We start from the raw sequence: 22,413 nt of genomic DNA, 5'->3' as shown, positions 1-22,413 counted from the left end.
AACTCTGCATTAGCACCTACTAAGGAAAAAAAAACAAGGAGCCCTGGTGGCACAGTGGTTAAGCACTTGACTGCTAACCAAAAGGTCGGTGACTCAAACCTACAAGCGGCTCTGCAGGAGAAAGATGTGGCAGTCGGCTTCCGTAAAGATTAAACCAAAAAACGCATTGCTGTTAAGTCAATTCCGACTCATATCGACCCTGTAGGGCAGCCTTGGAAACCCTATGAGGCAGTTCTCTACTCTGTCCTACAGTGTCGTTATGAGTCAGAATCGACCTGATGGCAATGAGTAAGAAAAAAAAAAAAGTGTCTGATTTAAAATGAAAAGGGTGCAGTAGTCATAGCTTTGTCACTAGCTTGGATGCAGACATAAAAGGATGTGGAGACATTCATTGTGGCCTTAGACTGGTCTTTTAAAAATTTTAAGCTTGATTTGTAGACCCTGTTTTTCCTCTATGTAGTTTTATACCATAGGTTCTATTCCAGTTCCCATAAAAGGATTTTATTTGGTGTATTCTGAGTTGGTCCTCGTAACCCAATTTTTTTTTCCCACCTCCTTGCCTTTTTTTTTTTTAATGAGGTAAAATTCACATAAAATTCATCATTTTAGCCATTTTAAAGTATAAAATTCAGTGGCTTTTAGTACATCACACTGTTACATAACCATTTCCACTATCCAATTTCAGAACATTTTCATCACCCCAAAAAAGAAACCCTGTACCCAGTAAGCAGTCACTCCCCATCCCCTATCCCTCAGCCCCTGGTAACCACTAATCTATTTTCTGTCTCTATGGATTTACCTATTCTGCACAGTATATTTCATATAAATGGAAGCATTCAATATGTGGCCTTTTGTGTCTGGCTTCTTTCAGTTAGCATACTATTTCCAAGGTTCATCCATTTTGTAGCATGTATTACACAACTCAATTTTAAAAAATTAGTTATAATTATAACACAGTATGAAAAAGGTAACCAATATCACTGAACGGTTTGTACAGAAATTGTTAAATGGGGCATGTACTGTTTAGTTTGCTGCTGTCTCCAACCCTATTACTTAGTACTACCCTACCTCACTAATTTATGTTACCTGTGGGCATTTCGTTTGTGATCATTGTTTTAAACTAGTAATTTTCAACTTGCTGTGCATTAGAAATTTACTTCCTTTGCTAAAGTGCAGTGCCTCAGTGAGCTGAAAGGCACACTTAATAGAAACGTTCTAGGTCACAAATGGGGGAGCTGAAAATGCTGGCTGAGTCTTACAGTTTAGAATCTCACACTCAACAACACTATTCCAGTGAGTATGAACATATTGATGTGGCCAATGAGAAAATTCTTGTTTTTAAAACTATTTTGTTTCTTTTTATGACTTGCAGGTACTTTATTCATATACCGGCCTTGGAAAAGAGGCTCCCGTTGTGTTACCCCATTACCCAACCTACTACTCAACTTATTCATGAAGTTCTGAACTTGGTTGAAGAGAAACAATGTGTAAAATGTTAAAACAGTATATAAATTGTTAATCAGAAGTCAATACTATGAGAAACAGATATTTTTTATTTATAAAAAATCTGCTAATATCTTCCTATCCCTGCATCCTATAAACATTTTGTGTTCCACCAATACCTCTCTAAAAGAAGTCTTTAGAGTTACCTGCTACAAGCAAAATGCTCTGTATACATTGTGACATACATAAAGTGGTGCTAAAAACTAGTATTTCTACAGAAAAAAAAGTGTCTTTCTAAAGACATTAAAACTATAAAGGGACCAGAAGCCCATGGGGAGCAAATGCAGAAAAATGTAACCTGATGAGTTGTGTTGGTGCAATAATGGCGAGTGGCTTGGAGCCACTGAAGCATTCAAAGATAAATTGTTGTGGGGGGTATAAACTACAGAGTGATCATTAGAGAAATGCTGAACGATAGGATGACACCCTTCTTCTCCACCTGCAAAAATCCTAGTGACATAATCATGGAAGATAAGTGAAAGAATACTGACATAACTATGAGAAATATCTCATTCTTATTTATCACAGGGAGAGATGCTTGGATTTTCTTCAACAAAATTAAATGCATTCTGCCACTCTATTTTAGTTACATGTGGGCTAATCTGAGCAGTCTCACAGAATCTATGTGAAAGAGAAATTGCCCATGAGTAATTATGGTTCTTCCACAATCATGAAAAAAAAGGCATTAAAAAAAAAAAGTGTTCATTGTATCTTATGGCAGTAACTAATTTAATCCAACAAATACTTTACTTTGGTATCACTGTGAACTACTCAGTTTTGGATTTATAAGAACCTAGGAACTAGACAAAAAAAAAAAAAGGAACTAGACAGCTCAACAGGGTCATGTCAATTTACCAGAGAAAAATTCTCCTTCAAGAAAGAGCTCCCAAGGCAGATTTGCTGTGCTGTGCAGTTGAGAGAGAAACTCACAATTTCTGGTTCTTGTTGAGCCATTGCTCAGTTGTTTGACTTCAAGCAAGTCAGATCCTCTTTCTGGGTCTCATCTGTCATGTGAAGCAGTGGGACTAAATGTTCTTCAACTTTTCTTCCAGCTGTAAGGTTGTCTGCCTGTGACATGCTACTCCTCAACACTCTGCAATGGGGCAGTCCATTCCTCTGCTATCCTAGCTCAGTGAATGATTTCAAACAACCCTGCTTTTTAGACCAAGGCTTTCCCAGTTTCAGCTGCCACCAATATCACTCCACAAAGTGTCCAAGTCTTCTCCACGATCACTCATCAATAGTCCAAGTCTTCCATCCTTCCCTTTGTGGGTAGAAAGGGAGCAAACTGGTGTTTGTGAGTGTCTTGAGCTGACAGATGGGGGATTATTCACAGAAGATGGTCAATCAGAGGGAGTATGAAAAGATTCTTGGGACACAGGCAAGCATCCCTTCTAACTGGGCAAATGATGGGCAGTGGGCTGACTACTGATCAGTGGTGGAACCCACAGGATGACAATGAAAAGATGAACTCATTTCTGCCTCAGCTTCTCAGGAGTACTCTGGCTCTGGGTTAATAGCAATGCAGGTTCTGGAGGAGGTTTGGGAGAAGGGAAAAACCAGACATTCGTGCTTTGAAGGGTTATCATGCCACAATTATTTTCTCTTGCTGTGTACTTTTTGGATTGCTGTCAAGGGCAAGAAAATTACTAAATAACCCACCTGTATTAGTCATTAGGGAAATCCTGGTGGCGTAGTGGTTAAGTGCTATGGCTGCAAACCAAAGGGTTGGCAGTTCAAATCTGCCAGGGGCTCCTTGGAAACTCTATGGGGCAGTTGTATTCTGTCCTATAGGGTCGCCATGAGTTGGAATCAACTCGACGGCACTGGGTTTGGTTGGTTTTTGGATTAGTTATTGGAGCCCTGGTGGCACAGTGGTTAAGAGCTCAGGCTGCTAACCAAAAGGTTGGCAGTTTGAATCTACCAGCCACTTCCTGGAAACCCTATGGGGCAGTTCTACCCTGTCCTGTAGGGTTGCTATGAGTTGGAATCAGCTGAACGACAACCAGTTTTTGGTATTCGTCATTAGATTGACTAAATATTGACCTCAACCACCAAAGAATAATTATTTTTCAGGAAATCTAATTGTAGAAAAATTTGAATATAAAAATCACATAAATAACTTTTTAAGAATACAAAGGATCACAAAAAGGCGAGCACATATAGCCACTTTTCAGGCCAGGTTTAAGATTATAGACTCTTTGACCACCTTTACAATACAAGCATCATATTGCTATCCCCTACCCCCATTAAGAGTTTACAATGCCTGGTACATCAAACCAAACCCTGTTGCCCTTGAGTTGATTTCGACTCAGGGCCAACTTCATTGTCAAAGCTTAGTGACATGCTACAACCTGTGGCATTATATTTTCTTTTTATGACTTTAGAACCACTTGTTTTGAATTTAATATATTTGCAGAATAGAGAAGTTCAGTTCATAAATATGGAAGAGAAACTGGACATTTCTTGACACGGTGAATTTGCTGGAAATTTTTGACCAGTCCTTAATAGTGTTAACCCATCATCTAACTTCTCTTTGTTCTTGTATTTACTTCTAAAATCCCATACAGGCTTGTAAAATCAACTTGGATTTGGCTCTCTATACTATAGAGGGAGACAGTCAGCAATTCTTCCCCCTCCAATCTGACCAAGCACTTCTGTGTCTGTTTAGCTGTGTCTTTTGGATCTGAAGCTTTTCTCGTTTGTAGGAAGGCAGCATGACTCCTTGGCTAGAAATCTGGGGAGTGTAACTTTCTGGATAAGAGTCTAGATGCTGTGCCAGAAAGACACCGTTTTGAATCCTGCCTGCCTACTTGTCAGATATTTGCAGGTAACACAACCTCTTTCAGAGCCTCAGTTTTATCAATTATAAGGTAATAAAAAGCCTACCTTAAAGAGTTGTTATGAATATTCATTATAGATAAACATCTAGTTCTGTGTCTAGTCTGTATTAGGATGAACCCTATAGCATAGCCATTTTCAAGTCCAAAATTGACAGTATCAGCAATTTTGTATGATTCAACGAAACAGAAGCCCGTTAGTAAATGATAGTTATCTCAACAGAAACATGAACTTTCACAGCGACCTTATATTTTAAATATATATCATTTATTCTGATTTCCCATATAGTATAAAAAAAATAGCATGGCTTATTCCTATACACATTTGGATAAACCATAAGTCAAATCACATAGTTTAATCACAAATTTTTTAGTGAGTATATCATACTTAAACACGTTCAAATGGAATTCTTTTTACTTTTGTGATTGCATCCCTCCACTCTCATTAAAAATCTTTTCTTCCACCAATCGTTTAAGTAACTGGTACTCCATTTACTGAACTGCTCAGAATAGAAACCTGGAGGACCTCTGTGTCTTTTCATTCTCCACATGCAATCTATCAGCAATGCTTATTGGCTATTCTCCCAAAATACATTCCTAATCTACAGACATTCCATAATTTTTGCTACTACCCTAGTCCAAACTTCCATCACCTACTGCAATAGCCTATAGTCACCCAGCTTTCACCCTTGACACCTACAATTATATACGATGAAAGTGGAGTGATCTTCAAAACAAGGAAATCGATAATGTTTGATTTACCATTTACAATGACCAGGATTAAACCCAAAGTCCTTAACATGGCTCTCAAGGCACTACGTGACCTGGCCCCTGACTACATCTGTGGCCTCATCCCAAATCATTCTCCTTTTTACTCACTAGCCCTCAAATACATTGGCCTTTGTGGTGTTTATCGGAAAGAACAGGCCCTAGAAATTTGCACTAGTAAATGCTCTTACCCCACATCTTTAAATATCACTTCAGAGAGGGCTTCACTGATCACTCTACCTAACGTAGCCTCCCACCCATTCACATCACACTATGAAATTATCCTTTTAATGTATTCGTTTACTTGCTTTTTCTTTGCAATTGAACAATTTAAGACTTTAAGCTCCATGAGATTTGGCCCTTCTTTGTCTTGTTCAATACTATATCCACAGATACCTGGAACAGTGCCTGGCACAAAACAAGTGCCTAATCTATGTTGAATGAGTGACAGGACTAAGGAAATAAAGATTAGACTGAGGATTAATTGCTGGCTTAAGATTTCATTATGACTTTTCTTTTTTAAAACCAGTGTAGATAGCTGGTCTCCAAAGATACCTCAAACAATACCACCCCTCGATGCAGGTGTATGCTACTCCTCCCATTAAGAGGTGGAGCTTATGTCCCTTCTTTCATCTAGGCTGGGCCTGTGGCACTTTCACCAAGAGAATGTAGAAGAAGTGAATGAAGTTCTAGGGCTTTTAAGCCCAGGCATTAAGAAAGCCTGGTATCTTCTACTTCTCCCTCTTGGAGTCCTGGGCCCCATGTGAAGAAGTCCCGGAGCATAAGCCACCATGTGTAGAAAAGAGGCCACACAGAGAAGCCCCAGTTCCCATAGTTCCCATCTCACAACAAACTCATGAGAGACCCCAAGTGAGACCCATACAAGAATCACCCAGCCGATCCGTAGAACTCTGAGATGTAATAAAATGGTTGTTTGAAGCCTGTTAGTTTTGGGGATCATCTATTACACAACAATAAATACAACAGTCAAGAACATTTTAATTTATTATTAAATTTATACAGCATTATAGAAACATTAGGGTAATCCCAAATAAAACAAATACTTCGCCACACTCAGGCCACTCTATAAAACCCAACTATTCTACTTTGTCTATACACCTCCCAGCTTTTTCTTTTCTACATTGCTTAAAATCACACTATAGATTTTTCCTTTTGTCACTGAATAGATTCAATAATAGTTCACAGAGTTCTCCTAGTCCTTTTAAAATGGAGTTTAATTTTTAAACATCAATTTACATACAATGAGTTCCATGTCGTCACTGCCCCTGACTAGGGAGGGGCCCTAGGAATCACATAGCATGAATGAGAGCTGCCCACATAACACAGTCAAATATTGATGGTGTATGATGCAATCAGCTAACAGATTGTTCCTTCCCTCTTCCAGCCAGCCCCTAGAAGGGACTGGTGGGGGAAAGTTTTATAAAACAGGGAGGGGACAAGGTTTTCGGAGGTTTATTGGCTGTATATCTGAGAAATTTCTGGGTTTGGGGAGATGTGAGGTCAAAGGTTTTTCTTTCCATTCCTTCTCTTTATTTTTTTTATTGTGCTTTAGGTAAAAGTTTACAGTCCAAGTCAATTTCTCATACACAAATTTATATACATATTGTTATGTGACATTAGTTGCAATTCTTACAATATGACAGACACTCCCCCTTTCCACCCTGGGTTTCTCATGTCCATTCAACCAGTTCCTGTCTCTTCCTGTCGTCTTATCCTGCCTCCAGCCAGGAGCCACCCATCTGGTCTCGTGTATCTGATTGAACTAAGAAACACACTCCTCATGAATATTATTTTTTGCTTTATAGTCCAGTCTAATCTTGTCTGAAGAGTGGGCTTCAGGAACAGTTTTAGTTTTGGGTTAGCAAAGCGTCTGGGGGCCATAGTTTTGGGGGTTCCTCCAGCCTCTGTCAGACCATTAAGTCTGGTCTTTTTACGTGAATTTGAGAACTGCTCTGTACTTTTCTCTCACTGTGTCCGGGACTCCCTGTTGTGTTCCCTGTCAGGGCGGTCATTGGTGGTAGCTGGGTACCATCTAGTTCCTCTGGTCTCAGACGGATGGAGTCTCTGGTTTATGTGGACCTTTTGTCTCTTGGGCTAATATTTTCCTTTGGTGTTCTTCATTCTCCTTTGCTCCAAGTGAGTTGGGACTAATGCATCTTAGATGGCTGCCTGCAAGCTTTTAAGACCCCCAGATGCCACTCACCAAAGTGGGATGCAGAACATTTTCTTAATAAACTTTGTTATGCCAGTTGGCCTAGATGTCCCCCAAAACTACGGTCCCCAGGCCCTAGCCCCAGCTACTCTGCCCCTGAAGGCATTTGGATGACTTCAGGAAACTTCTTAGCTTGTGCTTTGGTCCAGTTGTGCTGACTTCCCCTGTATTGTGTGTTGTCTTTTCCTTTACTTACCACCTTGTCTACTACCTAGTTAGTGAATTCCCCTCCCCCTCCTTCCCCACCCTCATAACCATCAAAGAATGCTTTCTTCTGTGTTTAAACCTTTTTTTTTAAATTCTTATAATAGTTGTTGTTGTTAGGTGCCGTCGAGTCGGTTCTGACTCATAGGGACTGAATGCATAACAGAACGAAACACTGCCCGGTCCGGCGCCATCCTTACAATCGTTATACTTGAGCTCATTGTTGCAGCCACTGTGTCAATCCATCTTGTTGAGGGTCTTCCTCTTTTCCGCTGACGCTGTACTCTGCCACGCGTGATGTCCTTCTCCAGGGACTCATCCCTCCTGACAACATGTCCAAAGTATGTAAGACGCAGTCTCGCCATCCTGCCTCTAAGGAGCATTCTGGCCGCACTTCCTCCAAGACAGATCTGTTCGTTCTTTTGGCAGTCCATGGTATATTCGATATTCTTTGCCAACACCACAATTCAAAGGCGTCAACTCGTCTTCGGTCTTCCTTATTCATTGTCCAGCTTTCACATGCATATGATGCGATTGAAAATACCATGGCTTGGGTCAGGCACACCTTAGTCTTCAGGGTGACATCTTTGCTCTTCAACACTTTGAAGAGGTCCTTTGCAGCAGATTTGCCCAATGCAATGCGTCTTTTGATTTCTTGACTGCTGCTTCCGTGGCTGTTGATTGTGGATCCAAGTAAAATGAAATCCTTGACAACTTCAATCTTTTCTACATTTATCATGATGTTGCTAATTGGCCCAGTTGTGAGGATTTTTGTTTTCTTTATGTTGAGGTGTAATCCATACTGAAGGCTGTGGTCTTTGATCTTCATTAGTAAGTGCTTCAGATCCTCTTCACTTTCAGCAAGCAAGGTTGTATCATCTGCATAACACAGGTTGTTAATGAGTCTTCCTTCAATCCTGATGCCCTGTTCTTCTTCATATAGTCCAGCTTCTCGTATTATTTGTTCAGCATACAGTTTAAATAGGTATGGTGAAAGAATACAACCCTGACGCACAGCTTTCCTGACTTTAAACCAATCAGTATCCCCTTGTTCTGTTCAAGCAACTGCCTCTTGATCCATGTAAAGGTTCCTCGTGAGCACAATTAAGTGTTCTGGAATTCCCATTCTTCACAGTATTATCCATAGTTTGTTATGATCCACACAGTCAAATGCCTTTGCATAGTCAGTAAAACACAGGTAAACATCCTTCTGGTATTCTCTGCTTTCAGCCAGGATCCATCTGACATCAGCAATGATATCCCTGGTTCCATGTCCTCTTTTGAAACCAGCCTGAATTTCTAGCAGTTCTCTGTTGATATACTGCTGCAGCTGTTTTTGAATAATCTTCAGAATTTTGCTTGCGTGTGATATTAATGATATTGTTCTATAATTTCCACATTCGGTTGGATCACCTTTCTTGGGAATAGGCATAAATATGGATCTCTTCCAGTCAGTTGGCCAGGAGGCTGTCTTCCATATTTCTTGGCATAGACGAGTGAGCACCTCCAGCACTGCATCCATTTGTTGAAACATCTCAATTGATATTCCATCAATTCCTGGGGCCTTGTTTTTTGCTAATGCCTTCAGAGCAGCTTGGACTTCTTCCTTCAGTACCATCGGTTCCTGATCATATGCCGCCTCTTGAAATGGTTGAATATCGACTAATTCTTTTTGGTATAATGACTCTGTGTATTCCTTCCATCTTCTTTTGATGCTTCCTGTGTCATTTAATATTTTCCCCATGGAATCCTTCACTATTGCAACTCGAGGCTTGAATTTTTTCTTCAGTTCTTTCAGCTTGAGAAACACCGAGCGTGTTCTTCCCTTTAGGTTTTCCATCTCCAGCTCTTTGCACATGTCATTATAATACTTTATTTTGTCTTCTTGAAAGGCCGTTTGAAATCTTCTGTTCAGTTCTTTTACTTCATCAATTCTTCCTTTTGCTTTAGCCGCTCAAAGCTCGAGAGCAAGTTTCAGAGTATCCTCTGACATCCATCTTGGACTTTTCTTTCTTTCCTGTCTTTTAAGTGACCTCTTGCTTTCTTCATGGATGATGTCCTTGATGTCATTCCACAACTTGTCTGGTCTGCAGTCACTAGTGTTCAATATGTCACATCTATTCTTCAGATGGTCTCTAAATTCAGGTGGGATATACTCAAGGTCATATTTTGGCTCTCGTGGACTTGCTCTGATTTTCTTCAGTTTCAGCTTGAACTTGCATAGAGCAATTGATGGTCTGTTCCACAGTCGGCCCCTGGCCTTGTTCTGACTGATGATATTGAGCTTTTCCATCGTCTCTTTCCACAGATGTAGTCAATTTGATTTCTGTGTGTTCCATCTGGTGAGGTCCATGTGTATAGTCGCCGTTTATGTTGGTGAAAGGAGGTATTTGCAATGAAGAAGTCGTTGGTCTTGCAAAACTCTATCATTCGATCTCTGGCATTGTTTCTATCATCAAGGCCATATTTTCCAACTACTGATCCTTCTTTGTTTCCAACTTTCGCATTCCAATCGCCAGTAATTATCAATGCACCTTGATTGCATGTTCTATCCATTTCAGACTGTAGTAGCTGATACAAATCTTCTATTTCTTCATCTTTGGCCCTAGTGGTTGGTGCGTAAATTTGAATAATAGTCGTATTAACTGGTCTTTCTTGTAGGCATATGGATATTATCCTATCACTGACAGCGTTGTACTTCAAGATAGATCTTAAAACGTTCCTTTTGACGATGAATGCAACACCATTCCTCTTCAAGCTGTCATTCCCAGCATAGCAGACTATATGATTGTCTGATTCAAAATGGCCAATACCAGTCCATTTCAGCTCACTCATGCCTAGGATATCGATTTTTATGCGTTCCATTTTATTTTTGATGATTTCCAATTTTCCTAGATTCACACTTTGTACATTCCAGGTTCCGATTATTAATGGATGTTTGCAGCTGTTTCTTCTCATTTTGAGTCGTGCCACATCAGCAAATGAAGGTCCCGAAAGCTTTACTCCATCCACGTCATTAAGGTCCACTCTACTTTGAGGAGGCAGCTTTTCCCCAGTCATCTTTTGAGTGCATTCCAACCTGGGGGGCTCATCTTCCAGCACTATATCAGACAGTGTTCCGCTGCTATTCATAAGGTTTTCACTGGCTATTGCTTTTCAGAAGGAGACTGCCAGATCCTTCTTCCTAGTCTGTCTCAGTCTGGAAGCTCAGCTGAAACCTGTCCTCCATGGGTGACCCTGCTGGTATCTGAATACCGGTGGCATAGCTTCCAGCATCACAGTAACACACAAGCCCCAACAGTACAACAAACTGACAGACACGTGGGGTCTTATAATAGTGGTCTCATACAATATTTGCCCTTTTGCATCTGCTTAACTTTGCTCAGCATAATGTCCTCCAGATTCATCCACGTTGTGAGATGTTTTGTGGATTCATCATTGTTCTTTACTGTTGCATAGTATTCCATTGTGTGTATGTACCATAATTTATTTACCCATTCATCTGTTGATGGGCACCTAGGCTGTTTCCATCTTTTTGCTGTTGTCAGCAGTGCTGGAATGAACATGGGTGTGCATATATCTATTTTTGTGACAGCACTTATTTCTCTAGGATATATTCCCAGGAGTGGGATTGCTGGTCATATGGTACTTCCATTTCTAGCTTTTTATGGAAGCGCCAAATCATTTTCCAAAGTGGTTATACCACTTTACATTCCCACTAGCAATGCATAAGTGTTCCAGTCTGTCCACAACCTCGCCAACATTTATTATTTTGTGTTTTTTGGATTAGTGCCAGCCTTTTTGAGGTGAGATGTTATCTCATTGAAGTTTTGATTTGCATTTCTCTAATGGCTAACGATTGTAGACATTTCCTGATGTATCTGTTAGCTGCCTGAATGTCTTCTTTGGTGAAGTGTCTGTTCTATGACTACACTATTTAGTCCCTCTTTTTTGTTTTAATGTTGTCATTGTTTACATCTTGACGTCTCTGTTTCCCTATTTTAAGTCTTTTAGCTTTGACTTATTTTTGTGACTTCCCTATCTGGGATGATATCTGGTCGTTCAGTCTTGTGTTCTAGTCTTGGGTAGTTGTCTGATAATGTTGGTTCTCTAGTCAAAGGACTCCCTTTAATATTTTTTGTAATTTTGGTTTTGTTTTTACAAATTCCCTTAACATCTGTTTATCTGGAAATGCCCTAATTTCACCATTATATTTGAGAGACAGTTTTGCTGGATATATAATTATTGGTTGGCAATTTTTTTTCCTTCAAGGCTTTACATATGTCATCCCATTGCCTTCTTGCCTGCATGGTTTCTGCTGAGTAGTCAGAGTTTAGTCTTATTGACTCTCCGTTGCAGGTGACTTTTCATCTTTCCCTAGCTGCTCCCAAGCGTCTATCTTTATCTCTGGTTTTGGCAAGTTTGACTATGTCTTGGGATGTACCCTGTGTGGGGTTCAGTGAGCTTCTTGTATAGATATCTTCTCATCTCTCATGATATCAGGGAAGCTTTCTGCCAGCAAATCTTCAACAATTCTCTCTGTATTTTCTGTTATTCCCCTGTTCTCATACTCCAATCTCACATAATTCTTAGAGTTTCTTCATTTTTTTAAGTTATTCTATATGACTTTTCCTCAAATAAATTAGTGTCAAGGAATTCATCTTCAGTCTTAACTAATTCTGACTTCCATTGCCTCAGTTCTGCTCCTATGACCTTGTATTGCATTGTCTAATTCTGAAATTTTATTGTTAATCTTTTCGATTTCTAGTTGTTATCTCTCTACGGTTCCTAGCAGCCTGTTAAATTTCTCATTCTGTTCTTGTGTTGTTCCCCTGAATTCCTCTACTGCTTTGTCTGTGTGTTCCTTGGCTCACTCTGAGTTTTGCCTGATCTCCTAACTGATCTCTTTAAGAGCTCTGTATATTAATCTTTTGAATTCTAACTCTGGTAATTCCAAGACTTTATCTTCCTCCAGGAGGTTTCCTAGTTCTTTGTTTTGGTCACTTGCTGGAGCCGTCTTGACCTGCTTCTTTATGTGATTTGACTCTTGTCTCCAAGACATCAAAAAGTTATTATATTTATTTATTGTATGTTTGCTTACTACATCTAACTTTTTGTTTTGATATGCCCAAGTAGGCTGGGTGTGTGAGCTACTTTGGTTATTGGCATCTTTGAAGCTCTCATGTCCTGTCATCAGGTTGTTAGAGCAGCTACTAGGTGTGTGAGCCCAGGAGTCTTCACTTTTCTTGTGTGGATTCAGCTCAGTGTCCAGGTCATCAGTCACTGAGTATGTGGTACAGACCCTTGTCTACAGTCCTAGATGGGCAGGGCTGAGTAGGGGTGTTTGGAGCAGGCACAGGTATCTGGCTGCAGTAGGAGGCTATGTGCTGAGCAAGGCAGGGGGCTGATAGCTGACCCAGAGTGCCTGAGTGCAAGGCATGTCCCTGTCCCCTAGAGTACGTAGGTGGGTGGGTTTTACAGCTGGACTTTGGGCACCCAATGCTGTTAGCTATAAGGACTGGGAGGCACCACTTATTCTAGATGGCTAGATGGAATGGTGATACCACCTGCCCTCAGGCCCCTGATGTGGGTGGGTGAGGACCCTGCTTAATGGGCAGGGCAGTGTCAAATGCCATGAATCTGCCACACCCCCTTAGCTACTGCAGTTGAAAACAGGCTTCAGATATATGCCCTGTTATTCTATGCTAATGAGGGGCTATGCCGTTGAATCAACCCACACTGGTCTAGGCAGGGGCGAAGAGTGTTTCAAGTCTACAGACCACTTATGCTAGTGCCTAGGCATAGGGGCAGTGCCTTCCAAGTTCCCAGGTTAGGGGACATGGTGATTTTTTGAAACCGCAAAACTGATTTCAGCGTGGATAGTCCTGCGTTCTTGGTTTAGGGGGCTTGGCAGTTTTTGTCGTTTTTTTTTCCTAAAGCTGAGACTGATTTGGGCATGGATAGCCTTAGTTCCAGCTTAGGGGGTGTGGCAGATGTTGAATACTGCTGGATTGGTGTCAGAGTGGAGCGGGGAGGAGGGTAGGTGAGAGAAAGTGGCACTTCTCCACTGCAAAACTCTCAGAGGGGGAGGGGTTGTTTTGACCCCACACAGTAGGTTAGACACTTGCACTTTCGCAGGTCCTGCACCGCTTCCCCTGGCTCTGGAGGCTTGTACAGACTGCTGCCTGGTCTCTCCCAATGTGGCAAAACACATCCCAAGCACTACTACTCACCTCAGCCTGCGTGGGCCAGCCGACCTGGCCTGCAGGATGCTGGCTACCTCATGAATGGCACTTCTTTGCTGCTTCTGAACTGTCTCTCCCTCCCCCTGCTGCTCAGTCCGACTCCTCAACTTTGTCTTTGATGATCAGGGCTCCTAGATTGACATATATAATTGATTCACTTGTTTTTTCAGGTCTTTGTTGTAAGAGGGACCACGGGAAGCATCTGACTACTCCACCATCTTGGCCCCATCTCCCTTTCCATTTCTTTTTGATCTCCTTTTCCTTGTTGCCTTCTACTTGGAAGGTGGTTTTGACTTTAGATAGCTAAGAAGGACTGTGGGTGCAGCAAGAGAAAAGAAAGCAATATTTGCTTAATACTTGCCCCCAAGTTCTGAAGGAGGCAGAGAGGGCCTGTATGTTTCCTTCTAGGAAGTCCACTCCCTTGAATGTCACAAGGTGCAGTGGGGATTCAGGGAAGAAGTTATGCCTACAGATGAAGATGTTGGATTTGATCAAAGGACTAACCCCCTTCTTTCCTCTTTCCTCTTCCTACTTCTGGTCGTGATGGGGAAGGAGTAGTAATGGTGGTGACAATGACTGCATATGGTGATTTTTTGCCAGCAATGATGGCAGTGATGTGGAAGAGGGAGGAGGGTGTGACATACTATTTCAAACACTATTTATTTGGTTGTTTGTAGGCTATTCTTTGATACCTACCATTCTATATAACATGGTTTTTACAGGGAAATTATCTTCCACACAAGTGACCTACAAATGAATTTGGAAAGGACACATTCATAAGGAGTATTTTACTTCTATTAGTAACAAAATCCACCAGAGGGCATAGTTGGATTAGGAAGGGGAAGAAAGAAAAGCGAAACTTTGCTGTAACCATGGAGGCTTGTTTTTAAAACTTAAAGTTTCTGCAGACTTTCAAAATTAAATTATTATTTGTTGTCAAGCTTCTTTAATACTAACATAAATCTACATGTGAGAAAACTCTTTATGGTCTTATACGATCAACTCAATTTACAAATTAAAAAGTTTATAAAATTAAATGCAAATTAATATTATTAACACATGTATTGCTGAAACTGTCTCCTCTTATAAAGTGAATATGGCTGAATGCTACTACATAGACCCTTGAATTCAGCATCCTTCTGCTATTAAACTTCATTTTTCTCTTTTAAAACCATTACTTATCTTTATTTCCATGCCATGCTGTCCTTTTGACCTTCAGTTGGCTTGAACATCTGATTTACTTGTGAAGTCTGCCTCTGTTCTCTTTTTGGCCAGGGACAAAGTTCTCCCACTCAGGGTCAAACAATGGATCAATGTAAACAATGCAACAGAGACACAAATCATGTGGCATTTCATTTAAACGAAAAAAAAAAAAAGATTTAAATTCTCAAAGAAACCCTGCAGACCTTCAAGTTTAAATTTAGAGACTCCAGTTTGAGAGGCTCTGCTATAGAGGATAAAAAAACAAAAACCCATCGCTGTAGACTCAATTCCAACTCACAGTGACCCTACAGGACAGAGTATAACTGCCCCCATAGAGCAGTTGGTGGATTCGAACTTTCGACCTTTTGCTTAGCAGCCAAGCTCTTAACCATTGCACCACCAGGGCTCCGCTATACAGGATAAAAAAAAAAAGGGGGCTCAAAATGTTTTAAGTATGGTGACTTAACGTTGTGGTTTGCCCAGACGGGTGTTGATTTAAGCCTTTATTCCCAGCATTACCTTTCAGTCTCAACTGTCCTTATCTGGATAACAAATTATATGGTTACCCTGGGAATAAGCAAGTCCTGACCTGAGGTTTTAAGATCAGGACAGACCTATGCCTTGGCACTAGAAGTTAGGAGACAAAGAAGTCAGTGGCATTCCAGTAGTTTCATAGATTTCCCTCTGAAGCACATCTAGTCATACATGAGTGAGGCTTTGAGGTTTAAACCAAAGTTTGAACATGTCTTTCTGAGTTCCTTTTGTGACTCAGATGCCTTAGTGGTTTCCCCTACTCCTGACACCCCCAAAGCACCATCTCAAAACACAGGCTATGAGGAAAGGAAATGAAATTAAAGGTTTTGTTACCATTAGGATCCTCTGATAAAAAAATAGCTGAGAGTAAATAAGGTCATCTTAGGGTAGGAGGAGAGAAACTTGTGAAAGGGTCACATTTTTTTTTAATCGTGCTTTAAGTCAGCTTACAAATCAAGTCCGTCTCTTGTCAAAAATTTATATACACCTTGGTATGTACTTCTGACTGCTCTCTCTCTAACAAGACAGCACACTCCTCATCTCCAACCTGTATTCCCATTCAACCAGCTCCTGTCCCCCTCTGCCTTCTCATCTCACCTCGGGACAGGAGCTGCCCATATAGTCTCATGTGTCTTCTTCAGCCAAGAAGCTCACTACTCCTCAGTATCATTTTCTGTCTTATAATCCAGCCCGATCCCTGTTTGAAGAGTTGGCTTAGAGAATGGTTCCAGTCTTAGGGTAACAGAGGGTCCGGGGACCATGACCTCTGGGGTCCCTCTGGTCTCAGTCAGACCATTACGTCTGGTCTTTTTACTAGAATTTGAGGTCTGCATCCCACTGTTCTCCTGCTCCATCAGGGATTCTCTGTTATGTTTCCTGTCAGGGCAGTCATCAGTGGTAGCCAGGCACCATCTAGTTCTTCCAGTCTCAGGCCGATGTACTCTCTGATTCATGTAGCCCTTTCTGTCTCTTGGGCTCATATTTACCTTGTGTCTTTGGTGTTCTTCATTCTCCTTTGCTTTGGGTAGTTTGAGAACACTTGATGCATCTTAGATGGCCACTTGCTAGCGTTTAAGACCCCAGGCGGCACTCACCGAAGTGGGATGCAGAACATTTTAATACATTTTGTTATGCCAACTGACCTAGATATCCCCCTGAAACCATGGTCCCCAGGAACCTGTCCCTGCTACTCTGGCCTTCGAAGCATTTTGTTGTATTCAGGAAACTTCTTAGCTTTTAGTTTATTACAGTTGTGCTGACCTCTGAAAGGGTCACATTTACTCAGAAGAGCTGGAAGGTAGGACAGCAGTTTTATAACTGCATGACATAATTTGGCTAAGATTGTCGATAGGGGCTGCTACACAACAAAATGATTCCTCACTGCGAAATCTCAAGACAAGATCCAGTTGCCAATATGACTTGATAGTTCAATGTTAGTAATAATAAAATGATGGCATGAAATAGTGATTTTTAAGGAGGCTGAGAAAGGTTTCTCTAAAAAAAAAAAAACAGTGTTTCGAGAGAAGATGTGTCTGTGTGTGTTGGACCAGATCCAAGAACCTAAGTGGTTCACAAACTGAAATATGCTGAGATTGGTCTGTTGGAGCCAAATTAGTGAGACCATTTTGGCAACCTTATGTCCTCATTCCTTCTGAAGATGACTATTATTAGCATTTTCTTTTTACTTCTCAAGCCCCAACTGGGGCAACTTGTCATAATGGGCAGGGAAACGACAGGGGAAAAGCACATCATCTGTCCTTAGCATCAGCATTCACTGTGGGGAAAAACATCTTTAAAGTGGTCTGTCAGGAGGTTCTTAAAAATTAAATACTTATGCTCATCAAAAGACTTTACCAAGGGAGTAAAAAGAGATCCTACAGACTGGGAAAAAGTCTTTCTATATGAGATATCTAATAAGGGTCTGATCTCTAAAATATATAGAAAACTTCAAAAACTCAACAACAAAAAGACAAACAATCCAATCAAAAAATGAGCAAAGGACGTGGACATTTCACCAAAGAGGACATACAGGCAGCTATCAAATACGTGAAAAGATGCTCGCAATCATTAGCCATTAAAGAGATGCAGATCAAAACTACAATAAGACACCACCTCACCCCTGCAAAAATGGCACTGATTAAAAGCAAAACAAAACAGAAAACAACAAATGCTGGTGAGGTAGTGGGGTACTGAAATTCTCATACATTGCTGGTGGAAGTATAAAATGGTACAACCACTATGGAAAATAGTATGACGCTTCCTCAAAAAGGTAGAAATGGAAATACCTTATGATCTAGCAATTCCACTCCTAGGCATATATCCTAGAGGTATAAGAGCAGTGACACGAATAGACATATGCACACCTGTATTCATTGCAGCATTACTCACAATGGCAAAAAGATGGAAACAACCTAAGTGCCCATCAACAGATAAACAGGTAAATCTGTGGCACATACATACAATGGAATACTATGAAACTATAAAGAATAATGAGTAGTCTGCAAAACATAACATGGATGAAACTGGAGGACATTATACTGAGCTAAATAAGTCAATCACAAAAGGACAAATATTGTATGGTCTCACTTTTATAAAAAGTCAAGAATAGGTATACACACAGAAAGCAATGTGCTTTGATGGTTACCAGAGATGACATGGGCAGGGAGGGAGAATCACTTCCTGGATAGTAGACACATTATTTTTGGTGATGGGAAAGGCAATACCCAATATGGGTGAAGTCTGCACAACTTGTCCAAGATAAATGAAGACATTAAGAAGTATGCAAGAATAAGGCACGATTCTAGTAAGTGCTATAACATACAATTTTGCAACAACAACCATATATATGCATACATAGATAGACATGTATGCATATATATGTATAAGAAGGCACATGTGCGTATATGGGTGTGCATGTACAGGCGTATATGCAGGCATATGTATTTACATGTTTATGTGTCCTACGTATATACTCATATATATAATACACCACATGGGGGCATGTCGTGGATTGAATTATGTCCCCCCAAAAATGTGTATACCAACTTGGCTAGGCCATGATTCCCAGTATTCTGTGGTTGTCCTCCATTCTGTGATTGTAATTTTATGTTAAGAAGATTAGGGTGGAATTGTAACACCACCCTTACCCAGGTCACATCCCTGATCCAATGTAAAGGGAGCTTTCCTGGGGTGTGGCCTACACTACCTTTTATCTCTCAAGAGATAAAAGGAAAGGGAAGCTAGCAGAGACAGGGGACCTCATACCAACAGATAAAAGGAAAGGGAAGCTAGCAGAGAGGGGGGACCTCATACCACGAAGAAACCAGCACTGGGAGCAGAGAGCGTCCTTTGGACCTGAGGTTCCTGCACTGAGATGCTCCCAGACCAAGGGAAGACTGATAACAAGGACCTTCCTCCAGAGCTGACAAAGACCTTCCCCTAGAGCTGGCACCCTGAATTTGGACTTCTAGCCTACTGGACTGTGAGAGAATAAACTTCTTTTTGTTAAAGCCATCCACTTGTGGTATTTCTGTTATAGCAGCACTAGATGACTAAGACAGGGCACAGTTATCCATATTTCTGAGACATAACCAAATACCTCATGGGATTGGCTCACTGGGTTTGAAGGCTTGGGACCACAGTCTTGTGGTACAACTCAGGCAATTGGCATGACATAATTCATAATGTTCTACATCCTAGTTAGGTGAGTACCTTCTGGGGTCTTAAAAGTGGCCATCTAAGATACATCTATTGGTCTCTACTCGTCTGGAACAAAAGAGAATGAAGGAAACCAAAGATTCAAAGAAGAAACTAGTCCACAGGACTAACAGTCCACATGAGCCACAGCTTTATCTAGCCTGAGACCAGAAGAACTAGATGAGACTCAGCTACCACTACTGACCATTCTGACCAAGGGCACAATAGAGAGTCCCAATTAGAAAGGGAGAAAAATATAGAACAAAGCTCAAATTCCTAAAAAAGGCCAGACTTAACTGAACCAAGAGAGACTAGAGGAATCCCTGAGACTATGGTCCTAAGACACCCTTTGAATTTGGAACTGAAGCTACTCTTGATGGTCACCTTTCATCCAAATAATAGATTAGCTTATTAAATAAACAATATCGCCCGTGGATACTGTGATCCCTTAAATAATCAACTATACAAGACCAAATAGTCAACATTTATCCTCAAAGATAAGAAAGTTAAGGAGGGGCATGGAAACTAGATTAATGGAAACAGAACAAAAGGAATGGAAATAATGAGAATGTTGACACATTGTGGAAAATATAACTGATGCCATGGAACGAGTTGTATGAAAATTGTTAAATGGGAACCTAATTTACTGTGTAAACTTTCACCTAAAACACACAAAAAAACATTAAAAAGCAAACAAACAATGGTTCAGGAGGTTTCATAAGATCTCCAAAGACCTTGCTGCCCCAGAGAGAAACCAATTCAATAAGTATATTCTCCAAGTTTGTTGGATGCTTGGGGTACAGAAAAATAAATAAAACCGGGCTCCCTGTTGTCAAGGATTTACATCCTAGTAAGCTGAGTTTTCTAAGCTACAGTTATTTGAGTAAAACCTTCAAAAATTTTGCCATATTTTGTTAAGCAAAATGCAATTTTGCCATATTATTATTTATTATTTTTCTAACATAATTATTAAATGCTCAATAATTTTCTACTATCCCTACCTACTTTAGTCCTGTCCTAAAAAAAATCTGCAAAATCACAGATTAGATGTTCTACATAATGGATTTTTAAGCACTTATGTATATATTTATTACATATATTTAAAAATAAGCACAATTTTAAAAGTTTAAATGTCTCTTCTTTGGACTATCTCAAATAACCTTTGTATCATTTTATGGGAATAAGTAATAACATGGCAAAATGTTATGATTAGACAAAGCCTGGTGGTAAGTTCACAGATACTACTTACTGTATTATTCTCTATATACTTCTCTGTATGCTTGGAATATTTCACAGTAACAGTAACAAAGTGTGTCTCGGATTTAGAGAAAAGCATTACAAGTAGAAAAGAAAGTGTGAGCAAAAGCACAGAAACCTGGAATTCAGGGTCAGGTGTCTGGTTCTATTGAAGGTGAGTGCTGGAAAATAAGGCTAGGAAGGTAAGGTGAGTTCAGATTATGCAGGACCCTAACTCAGTGGTTCTCACTAAGAGGTCTGTAGGTGGCAGGGAACCAGTGGAGATTTCTGATGAACAACAGGATACGATCAAAGGAATAGATGAGGAATAGAATTCTGGGAGGTGTTTGCAGAGGATGAGCCCAGAGTTGGAAGGATCCAACTGTTCAGGTGAAAATATGATGGTCTACCTAAACTATAACATCCTGATTTCCTACCTTGTTCTGCCTGTTTGTGTCCTGTTTTTATTCAAGAAAACATTATTCATTTCCACTGGAGAGTCACATTTCCTCCTTCCTGTCCCAAATCCTTTGTAGTCTCATTCAACAATATTGTAGACCAAGGGGTTGGTAAGCTTTATTTGTAAAGGGGCAGACAGTACTCCCATCTCCCTTCCCTTTAGGTCTCCCCAGGTCGTGATAGCTAATTAAGAAAAAAAAAAAATTAGAAGAGAATCTTTGGTTTCATCCTTAACTGTCAGGAAGAGGGCATTTCTAGAAAGAAACTGCTTAACAACATGCAGAAAGTACAGCCCCAAGGGTCTCTGTGTAGACCTCTGCCTTATGTAAATGCAAGTGGATGGAAATGCAGCCTCTTTGTAATCCAAGCAAGAATGACAGGACTGAATTTTCAAAAGAATTAAGAATTAAATGATATATACAAACTTAAGGAAAAAATAGTCAGAAGAGATCTCTGAGGTCAACAAGATATGAATTTTAATGATACTAAAAAAAAAAAAATTTTTTTTTTTTTTTTTAGTATCATCACAGAAACCCTGGTGGTGTAGTGGTTAAGCGCTACAGCTGCTAAGCAAAAGGTCAGCAGTTCAAATCTACCAGGCGCTCCTAGGAAACTCCATGTGGCACTTCTTCTCTGTCACATAGGGTCGTTACAAGTCAGAATCAACTTGACAGCAATAGGTTTGGGTTTTTTTTAAGTAATGACATCACTAAAAGAATCAAACAAGAAAAGGGGATCATTTTACCCACAATGGAAGGTTCTTAAATGAGTGTGCCAATCTCCTGCAGAATTAACTGGAAAATGTTAACAACAATAAATTTCCAATCTAGTTCTGGAGTTTAAATAATGTCCATATATGAGAACAATGATGAAAATTAGTGTATTTGCTGAGGTTCATAGTGTAGCACTAGCAAAACTGATTATTGTAATCATTTCAACAACTAATTTTGAGTGCCTACTGTGTGCTGGGCACCATAAAAGTTAGTAAGACCCAGTGCCTGTCTTAAAGAAGTTTACAATATAGCAAGGGGAGTATGTTAACCCCCAAAATAACTATGATACAAAGGAGTTGATAATAAGTGATCAGGAGGAGGTTCAAAGTTTTATGAGGGTTAAGAAGGAGAGAAGACTTATTATATCTTCTTGGGACAATCAGTAACATCTTCATGAAGGAAGTAGCATTGAAACGAGCCTTAGAAAACAGTAACATTTTAATTGTCTCGGACATAGGGGAAGAGTATTTCAGGCAGTGGGTACAGCACACACAAGGGTGCAGAAGTGGAAAAGCAGGAAAGATTTTTAGGAAACTCAATAGTTCTTTTGGCAGAGAGTAAACTATACTGTTTGGGAAGAGGGGCAATGAGAGATAAGATTAGGAAGATAGGAGTCAGACTGTGAAGATCATTCACCCTACTCATTTAAAATATATTCAACGAGCGCACCTACTACGTGCCTAACATTATGCTAAACACAATAGCAAAAAAAGATAAAC

The 22,413-nt window shown here is 40.3% G+C and overlaps 1 protein-coding gene across 1 annotated transcript in view; it reads left to right on the top strand.

Moving 5' to 3' along the window:
• Window positions 1–2,119, top strand: part of C4H12orf56 (chromosome 4 C12orf56 homolog) — an 88,197-nt gene extending 86,078 nt beyond the window's left edge. The window contains exon 13 of the mRNA XM_049883767.1: window positions 1,373–2,119. Coding sequence (XP_049739724.1) covers window positions 1,373–1,499 — 127 coding nt within the window. The 3' untranslated portion in view covers window positions 1,500–2,119. The remainder of the gene's footprint in view (window positions 1–1,372) is intronic.
• The last annotated feature ends 20,294 nt before the right edge of the window (window positions 2,120–22,413 follow it).

The sequence above is a fragment of the Elephas maximus genome, chromosome 4 (assembly GCF_024166365.1).
Source record: "Elephas maximus indicus isolate mEleMax1 chromosome 4, mEleMax1 primary haplotype, whole genome shotgun sequence".
Classification (NCBI taxonomy): Eukaryota; Metazoa; Chordata; class Mammalia; order Proboscidea; family Elephantidae; genus Elephas; species Elephas maximus.
Note: the sequence above shows the minus strand (reverse complement) of the source record. Positions and strands in the feature narration are given on the sequence as shown.